The following is a 10724-nucleotide window of genomic DNA, read 5'->3' as shown; positions in this document are numbered from 1 at the left end:
TGTCTCAAGTGTAAAAGTAGATTTAGTCCAATTTCATTCTGACATAGCCTTACCTTTAATCTGAAAATTCACCATTTCTATCTCTACCCTCATCAGGATCTATGACGATGGGTCACAAAGAGTCGTCGTCATCCATGAGCTCATCCATGATGATGAAGAAAGAAATGCACACAATGGAGGAGTCGTCCTCCTTCTCTTCCTCTGCCCAGCAGGCAATGATGTCATCCATGATGGAGTCCAGCTCCTTCAGCAGCATGGCAGCTGAGATGAAATTTGAGACCATGTCCATGTCCAGCATGTCCTCAGTGGCGTCTGAGACGTATGCCATGAGCTCCAGCAGTCTCACGGAGATGTCCTCCCTCATGGAGGGATCCTCAATCAGAGCAATCGGTAAGACGGTCGGTAATTAAACCTGAAGGGCCGTCCCCACAACGATTCTCCTCGTTGACAAGTAGTTGTTCGTTCAAGCCAATAGTCGACTAGTTATTGCATGTTTATGATGTATATATACTTAAATGCTAACGGAAAAAGCGTTAATGATTCTGAATGAGTGTTCAAAACATGGAATAAATAACTCCCATCTTCACGAAAACGTGTATAGATGTATAACTTTACCAGTAACTCACTACAAACTTGAGCCACTGTAAATCAGTTGGACTCCGTCAGTCTTGGATGCGGTGAGTCTGGTTCTGTTGCACGCTCGCACAGCTCCGGTTCTGGTGCTCATTCTCCTATGCTAGCTCCCGTGCTAGTGGTGTAAACAAACTTTCCTTCCAGCTCCCAATCCAGGTTGAGTCAGCTGATGGGACTGCTAAGTAGCTAATGGCAGTTAGTACGTGTGTACTTACTGTGTTACAAGAGAAAAGGTCCGTGTTGCAACAATCTCCTGACAAAGTACTGAACAGAGTTTAACGTTTTTGTTTTTCTGCGACTATCCGACTAATGATAAGTCGGTCGCCTGAGACTCTTCTCATCTACCATTTATTCGACTATTAGTCGGCGTCCCTAGAAACATGTTTAATTTTGTGTCATTTTAAAGGGAGCTTGGCTTTATCTTCATCATTATCTCACTAATATTTATATGCAACAGCTGTTTAGAAGTCTATTTAGAAAAACCTCTTTTGTACCTGAATTTGAAAATCTAAATATTGTCCTGCTAAACTTTCTGTTGTAAAAATGTTTTGCCCATTAACCTTTTTTTTTAAAAAACCTTTGAGTGCACTGATGTACGTGTGCCGTGGTTTCCAGGTTCTGCTCCCAGGATCGAGGCTCTGCCAGAAGACATCAGCATCGAGCCGGGCAAAATCCTGACAGTCGCCTGCGCCTTCTCCGGTGACGCCAAACACATTGAGTGGTCTCGTGGCGGTAAAACCATTGAGGTGACTGCCGGCGGACGCTTCCACATCGAGACCACGGAGGACTTGACCACCCTCATAATCACGGGGGTGAAGGAGGAGGACGCTGGAACCTACACCCTCAAACTGTCCAACGAACTCGGATCCGACACAGCGACTGTTCACATTAGTATTCGATCAGTGTAAAAAAAAAAAATCTAATCTTGCAATCTTCCCCTTTTCCCTACTTCCATGCCTTTTTATTTATTAATTGAGCGAAATAATCTACTTGATAAAGATCTGGATTTCTGTTCTTGTAAATATGAACTATTTTTGTACCAATCTTGACATTAATTTATGCCAAACTAGACTAAAGTCTAAAGTTGTTATAAAATGTGCCATATTGGATAACTATGACTTAGGATTTTTGATCCATTTTTCTGTGACATGTACATAATGTATATAGCCGAATTTAACGGTTATGGGAAATGTATGCATTGTTATTTATGACAATAATATTAACTGAAACAAAATGAAACTAAATGTGGTTTAACAGGAGAAAGTTTCACAAGGAACGAATACCCTGTTAAACTGAGAAACTAAACTCTGTGCCTCAACGATAAGTTGAAGTCTTAAGATTGCCTCAACAGGTAGAGAGGCTCCCTGTTGATGTTAACTCAATCAGAGACAGAACTATGAATGCACTGCTGGAGAGTAGGAGCGGTGCTGTTGCATTGCAACAAGAGCGTGAGATCCTGAGTGCTGTTTGCATATACCCTCATGTAAGCAGGACGACTAGACCTCACACTCTGACTGATTATGTCATACCGCCATTTCGATGACACGCTCACAGTGCGAGCGGCCTGCACTCCCTGAGCACAAGTGTTTCTTTTTTGTTTTGTGCTCTGCTTCTGGCAAATGATCGCTCGCTCGACTCTTCGGTTTACCATCAACCTGGCCAATCACGAAAAAAAAAATAAGAGTCCAGCTGGTGCTTGTTTGCAGAGGCAGAGCTGTCTCTCGGAGGTCTGCAGCGTGTTTGTGTGTTAGTTTTTAGTTCACCTGTCAGTCAAGCTGGGCGCCGCCAAGCACACGTACCGCAGCCGTAACCAACCGCCGCTGCGCTCGACAAGGACGGAAAGAAGCGTGGTGTTGCGTGTCGCTCAGCACTTTGGTTTGATTGAAGTTAGAGTTGTTAGCATTATTTTTGCAGCCTCCTTGAGTTTTTCTCCAATTATTGATTTAATAAAGCATGATTATCAGCACTACAGGAAGTCTCTCTGTGCTTATTTGTGTCCATTTTTACATTTCTTGTTCATGTTTTAGATCGCACACACAACACATTCAGGACTCCATTATGACGTTGTCAATGATGAACTTGATATTTAGGGTCCATGTTTCAGCACCATATGAGCTCTAATCTGAATATCACATGAATTATATATTCAGTAGATCTTCACTGAAGCTACACTGGATGAAATCGATCTTCCCATCACATTCAAACATGCTGTTTTCATTCTGCTTTCCTTCCTGTGTTTCTTCGATCTGACTGTCTAGAGGCCTCGGGGAGGGGCTGCACTACTTTTTGTGGATGTTATAAAACAAAATAACATTTTTGAGAAAATGTTTCTTACATCCCAATTAATAAATGCATTTATTTAAAAACTAATTAAAATATTAAAACGTATTTTCTGTGGGTCTCGGGGATATTCGGCCTGACTAGTTTGGGGTCTTATGGATCTCCAGTAGAATTTAAAGTTCTGTGATTTAAAGATTTAATTTTTTTTAGGAACGAATGGTTTCATTTTGCCAGATTTTAGACCCCTCAGACCCCCGACATCCAGCACCCGCACAACGCAAGAAGCATCAACAGAAAATTATACCTTTTTTACACCTGTTAACACCTAGTATTAATATGGATTTCAGGCTTCAGTTAAATGATAAAAGATGTAGTTGGAAAAATATGTGAAGATTTGGAAACAAAACAATGTGTTTTTATTGTGTTGCAGTCTCTTCAATGTGCCACATTAATGTTTGTGAGTTCAAATATCTTCATTTAGGGGTTTTTCCAAGCATATATATATATGTGAATGTGATTAAATCAGCAGATATTTCTGCCGCTCCTTAAAGAAGGATTCATACAGGAAATACTTTCAGAATATTACACTTGTAGTTTTGAGTCTCCATGGCGGAACACGAAATACGCTGTCCGATTGTTATTTGGTTCACTTTGACATGAATGATGTGTTTGTACAAGTAAAAGCTGCTTAATCAATCATCTTTTTTACTTAAGTTTGTGTTACTTCAGATTTTTGATGTAATCAGTTTGCATCAATCTTTTCAAGTTGTGGCAACTTCTAATGAAATTATGTTAAACAAAAGTGCAACATTGAGTTTAAGGAATTAACTTTTCCTCCACAATAAGGTATTTTTAGTTTCCACTCAGTTAATAACTGGTAGCATAAACAAAAATCTTTAAGTTGATTAGGTTACTCATAAAATTAACTATTTTCTCAACGTTAAAACTCATCAAAATATTGTTTGCAACTTAAAAGGTTTATCTGAATAAATCAATTAGACACTGAATTTTATTATTCTTTATTTATCATATTTCTTTTTAGAGTGTAACTCTTGGACTTTTGGTCTTTGTCCAACACATTGTGATCAATCTTTTAAAGCACTAAAATAAAAAAACCCAGGATGCACTGAAATGTCTTTAAGATCATTTCTACCTTTTATTCTATAACTCAATAACGATGGTATTAAGGACTCTCCATCTGAATGAACGTAAAATGCACAAAGAATATGCTAACCAAAAGCTGTATAATGATTTAAGTTGATTTTATTGATTATAAAAGAGAAAGATGTAATAATGAAAAGGGAAATTATGTATGGAATGAAATGTATGAAATATATAACTAAGTTAGAACTATGGTAAGAAAGGCCAAAAGGGCAAATCATGTTGAAATACTGACTACGAGTGAGAAGGCACATAGAGCCACTAGACATGTCCGGACATACCTGAGGCAGAGAGAAAAAGGGAAGTAATAATATTTTGCCATTTTCGCTGTTTCAATTTCAACAACTGCTGTGGAGTTTGTCTCGAGCCACCAGGGGCCTACAGGGGCCACCAGGGGCCTCCAGGGGCCACCAGGGGCAGGCTAGTGTTATTGTTAGCTACATTAGCCTATTTAGCAAACCAGCTCGAAAACAAAACTTTACTTGTATTGCACGCACACCAACACGGTGCAATGCATAAACTGGTGACCGGACTAAAGCAGCAATGTAAACAGTGTGTAAGAGCATTTAAAATCGACATTAAAACGACCAACGTAGTACAAATACAAAGAAAATACATCTTAATATGGGCGCTGCCATCTTTGTTTTTGCGGGTCGTATGTGCCCCCCCGTCCAGCTCGGGGTACCCTGAGGAACGCCGAGCTGGACGGATGAAATTCTGACCAAAAGGGGGGGTGTCTCGGTGAAATGTCGCGAGATAGCTGCAAGATTTACACTTTCCAACTCGGGTTCCGAGTTCACGAGACAAATGGAAAGCACCATCAGACCATACCATGTAAAGAAGAAGTATGCACACAGGACACTGTGATGAGCAGAAGAGGAGGTGACAGTAAAATTCCCTAAGGGGATAAAAGGAACTGCCCCGGGAGGATCGTGGTTAGTCCTCGGCCGGCTCTCGGGTTCAAGACTTGCTGATCGATCGACCACATTGGAGCAACTCATCTTTGAACTTAGAATTTCAACTCAAGAGACGGAGCAACGAACAAGCCATCATCGCAGAAAGACAAGTCCAACAACCTACAGCCGAGACGGGAGCGGCGGGCAGAGGAGGATTAACCATCTCCACCCAGCTTCAGGTTTCCAATTGGTCACCAAGGATCACTCTTTTGTTCACCCTGCCATCAGAGACTGCACTGGTCAGAGACTTTGCGGACTTTGGACAAAGTCTGGAGTTTCAACAGCAACCAACAGTACGGCAGGCAAGGAGGAACTGTATCGGCCGGTACACCTCTTCCCTCTACAAGCTGGACATTTGACCATTCAGCTACAAGCCTTTTCATCAGGGGTTTGAAATTTAAACAATTTTACTTAATATCAGAAACATAGTTAATTTTTATCAGTAGATGTGAACAATCAGTTTTGAATCAGTTTATGCTGTATGCTGGCCCTTGCTAAATCTTGCAATAAAAATAACCATTAAAGTTAAAGAATAAACTGTGGACCTTGGATTTATGATATCTCATCAGGCAGTAATTATTAGGTAGTGTGTTCATTAACTTAACGGTTCTAACAGGTTACTCTAGCCACAGAAATTAAACAGACCCTTGGGGCTTACTGTACAAGCCACTAAAGTTATCCTAGCAACTACCAAGTGCACAGATCAATAAGAGGAGAGCTGCCGTTAACGGATGTGACTAATGTGGTATTTGACTTTAGGGCTATTTGGTCCCCCAGTAACTCGGGTTCTAACAATATATATAATATATAATATATAATACAAGGGAAGAATTGTCTGTGTTTATGGACTCTGTTACACTCCCATTGTTTGTTTGTTTGTTTGTTTGTTTGGTTGGTTGCTGTTGTTCTGTCCAAAATATCAATAAACAAACAATGATTATTCATCTATAATTTTATCATTAAAACACCCCAACCAGCAGTGAATGGATTGTTCCTGAGGGTGCAGTGTGCTGCAGTGGCCTCCAGGTGTCAGTGTGAGCACACTGTTATACACAGAGTGTGACCATAATCAACTAATCTGATATCTTTACCTTAATGTAACAGCTGCAGTTTACTGCTGGAGCTCTGTATCAATGATTCTTTTCACTATGGATCCAATCTGCTGATCATTATAATCAATAATGATAATTATTTGCACTATTTATATTTAATTTCCACTTGTACAGTTTAGTTTAAGTCAAGTTGGATTTTCTGCTCATATATTTGCACACCATTCCTTCTTGAACAATGCATACTGTATATACTTTCATTTATAGTTTTCTATTTTCTATTTTGTTTTGTGATATTCTTTGTTCTCTCTTTTGCACTTCTTTGCCCTGTTGCTGCTGTGTCTATCTGAATTTCTCTTATAAAGGAATATCTTATCTTATCTTATTATTGATCCATTAATCTATTGATTGATTGCTTTGTACTAATTCTTAAAATAGTGAGAATCACCGTCACAGTGTTCGTCCGAAGCTCACAGTTATTACAAACACATTCAAATTATTAAAGCTGCCAGCAGCGACGGTCCCTCACAGTCCAAACACAGTCCACACACAGTCCACACACAGTCCACACACAGTCCACTGTCCACACACAGTCCACACACAGTCCACTGTCCACACACAGTCCACACACAGTCCACACACAGTCCACAGTCCACAGTCCACACACAGTCCACAGTCCAAACACAGTCCACACACAGTCCACAGTCCACACACAGTCCACACACAGTCCACAGTCCAAACACAGTCCACACACAGTCCACACACAGTCCACAGTCCACACACAGTCCACACACAGTCCACAGTCCACACACAGTCCACACACAGTCCACACACAGTCCACAGTCCACACACAGTCCACACACAGTCCACAGTCCACACACAGTCCACACACAGTCCACACACAGTCCACAGTCCACACACAGTCCACACACAGTCCACACACAGTCCACAGTCCACACACAGTCCACACACAGTCCACAGTCCACACACAGTCCACACACAGTCCACAGTCCAAACACAGTCCACACACAGTCCACACACAGTCCACAGTCCACACACAGTCCACACACAGTCCACACATAGTCCACAGTCCACACACAGTCCACACACAGTCCACACACAGTCCACAGTCCACACACAGTCCACACACAGTCCACACACAGTCCACAGTCCACACACAGTCCACACACAGTCCACACATAGTCCACAGTCCACACACAGTCCACACACAGTCCACACACAGTCCACAGTCCACACACAGTCCACAGTCCACAGTCCACACACAGTCCACAGTCCACACATAGTCCACAGTCCACACACAGTCCACACACAGTCCACACACAGTCCACAGTCCACACACAGTCCACACACAGTCCACACACAGTCCACAGTCCACACACAGTCCACACACAGTCCACACACAGTCCACACACAGTCCACAGTCCACACACAGTCCACACACAGTCCACACACAGTCCACAGTCCACACACAGTCCACACACAGTCCACACACAGTCCACAGTCCACACACAGTCCACAGTCCACACACAGTCCACACACAGTCCACACACAGTCCACACACAGTCCACAGTCCACACACAGTCCACAGTCCACACACAGTCCACACACAGTCCACACACAGTCCACAGTCCACAGTCCACACACAGTCCACAGTCCACACATAGTCCACAGTCCACACACAGTCCACAGTCCACACACAGTCCACACACAGTCCACACACAGTCCACAGTCCACAGTCCACACACAGTCCACAGTCCACACATAGTCCACAGTCCACACACAGTCCACACACAGTCCACAGTCCACACACAGTCCACAGTCCACACACAGTCCACACATAGTCCACAGTCCACAGACAGTCCACAGACAGTCAGTGTGGTGTCAGTGTAAGCTCTGTGTACAGCTGCTGGGAGCAGTTTATTATTCTCACTGGAAACAGAGATTGGGTCGGATTAATTAACACAGATTACAAATGTTGTTATTAGTAACATGATCCATTAATTCATATTTATTAATGTGCAATAATCTGATTAATGTTCTGCCTTTGATCCTGATCAGCTCTGTAGGTGAGTGTGTAATAGAAGCTGGAAGAGATCAGAAAAAACCCACATACGACTATTTACTCATAATATATATTTATATCAGTAAATAAATTATATACTTTTATATGTTTTAATATATATTATATACATTATATTGTTATTTGCAGGGATTTATTATTACTTGATCTTAATTGTTTGCCTCTATGGTGCTGTGTAGAAGAACCAGAAACAGACTAGTAGACTGCGGTCAATCCAGCCGTGAGTCCGATCCCTGTGGTCAAATCAGCCGCACTTATACTTATATTGAGCAATATGTTTTTACAGTAGTTCAAATACAAGAAAATATGGAATCTGGAGGTTTAAATGTGGGACTTTTATTCTTAAATTTCTCCAAATTGGTGCTGTAAAAATGCTTGATATTAAGTATGTTTGTAGTCTCATATGTGTAAAAGTCAAATATACCATCAGTAGCCAGGAAACACTGAGCAATATGTTTTTACAGAACCTCAAATATGGTCAAATATGCAATCTCTGGAGGCATAAATATGAGACTTTTATTTTGGCATTTCTCCACACTGGTGCAGTAAAGATACTTCATATAAAGTGTTTTTTTATTCATCAGGGGCATGAAACACTTTAATGTAACATATTTTATTTTAAATGTAGGTTCGAATTATAGCTTACTGTTCTAAATACCTTTATTTTGAAAACCGGAAGTAAATACGCTGTTTCTCCGCATTTACCATAATGCTGAGAATACTTGTACACTCGAAATTTAAGTGCGGCTGATTTGACACGGAGATCGGACTCACGGCTGGATTGACCGCAGTCTACTAGCCTACTGTTTCTTCTCCACAGCACCGTCCTGTAAATGACAACATCCGGTCTCAGAATATGAAACAACAGGCCTTTTTTCCGTTTCTGTTTTCTAGTGATTTTATTTTTTGTTATATGAAATAGAAAATGAAAATCGAATAATTTTTGTATTTTAAAACGAAAATCAAATAACCACTCGTTTTCTGTTCTTTAATACCCGTTTCTGAAAGGAAAATCCAATGACCAAAAGATACACGGACCATCTATTATTATCTGTTATTATTATCTGTTATTATCTGTTATTATCTATTATTATCTGTTATTATTATCTGTTATTATCTATTATTATCTATTATTATCTGTTATATTATCTGTTATTATCTATTATTATCTGTTATTATTATCTGTTATTATCTATTATTATCTATTATTATCTGTTATATTATCTGTTATTATCTATTATTATCTGTTATTATTATCTGTTATTATCTATTATTATCTGTTATATTATCTGTTATATTATCTGTTATTATTTTCTGTTATTATCTATTATTTTCTGTTCTTATCTGTTATTATTTTTTGTTATTATCTGTTATTATCTATTATTATCTGTTATATTATCTGTTATTATCTGTTATGATCTGTTATGATCTGTTATTATTTTCTGTTATTATCTGTTATTATCTATTATTATCTGTTATTATCTGTTATGATCTGTTATTATTTTCTGTTATTATCTATTATTATCTGTTATATTATCTGTTATTATCTGTTATGATCTGTTATTATTTTCTGTTATTATCTATTATTATCTGTTATATTATCTGTTATTATCTGTTATGATCTGTTATTATTTTCTGTTATTATCTGTTATTATCTGTTATTATGATCTGTTAATAAAACTTAAAACCAAGGTTATAACATTACTCTAAAGTAAAAGACAGATTCAAATGATCATAAATGTCTTTAATTTCATTTTTAAAATGCTGATAATCAGAGTTGTTTTATTGATTCCACAGTTTGAGATGAAAACACATTTTCAGTTTTTGAATCCTCCAAACAATGATTTGATTAATATCATTTGGAATAACGCAGTGAGTGAAACGCTCTATGGGTCCAGGTTGAGGTGGACCTCCGCTCTCTTCAAACACTGACCAGGCAGCGGTTGCTAGGCAACTGTTGTGCAGCATCGTGTTGTTCTGTTGTCTTCATACGAGGACGAGACGCAGCCCAGGACCTCGACACTGAACTGGACCTCCTCTCTGTCGGCGTCAGTGAGCCACAGGCGGAGTTACACAACGTCAGGCTGTAATTATAGTCAGGGAGCCGAGGCTGAAAACAGGATTTATGAAATTGGATCTTAAGTATCAACAATAACAAAACCTTTTGAAACCTTTTTTCAACACCAAGGCTTTTTGTTTTTGACCTGAAATGTGTGATTCACTGCAGCCTTTTCAGAAAACTGTGATGCACTTTGTTGTTTTGAGGCAGAAAGTGAAATAATGATTAAAAACTGGAAGGAAACTTGTTCCAGTGAGAATAAAATGGACTGTTTGGAGGGTCGGTGGGAGACATCTGCATCTTCAACGTTGACGAAACCTAATATTAGGGATTATAAACCTCATTAGTAACCTCCGAGCTGCAGTGTGTTACCTGCTCAGGTGTTCTGTAATCACACATCAGCAGTAAATCACACTGACTGCAGCGTGGACCTTAAACACAACCTGAGCTGCCGGGAGAGTTCGGTCCTGTCAGGAAGAGGTTCT

At 39.7% G+C, this 10724-nt stretch overlaps 1 protein-coding gene across 4 annotated transcripts in view; it reads left to right on the top strand.

Annotated features, from left to right (window-relative positions):
- The window catches only part of ttn.2 (titin, tandem duplicate 2), a 211710-nt gene extending 209108 nt beyond the window's left edge, over positions 1 to 2602 (top strand). For all 4 annotated transcript variants that reach the window (XM_051402827.1, XM_051402826.1, XM_051402824.1 and 1 more), the window contains 2 exons: positions 97 to 390; positions 1249 to 2602. In XM_051402827.1, coding sequence (XP_051258787.1) covers positions 97 to 390; positions 1249 to 1541 — 587 coding nt within the window. In that variant the 3' untranslated portion in view covers positions 1542 to 2602. The remainder of the gene's footprint in view (positions 1 to 96; positions 391 to 1248) is intronic.
- Positions 2603 to 10724: the final 8122 nt, after the last annotated feature.

This window comes from Dicentrarchus labrax, unplaced genomic scaffold, assembly GCF_905237075.1.
Source record: "Dicentrarchus labrax unplaced genomic scaffold, dlabrax2021, whole genome shotgun sequence".
NCBI classification, from domain to species: domain Eukaryota; kingdom Metazoa; phylum Chordata; class Actinopteri; family Moronidae; genus Dicentrarchus; species Dicentrarchus labrax.
Note: the sequence above shows the minus strand (reverse complement) of the source record. Positions and strands in the feature narration are given on the sequence as shown.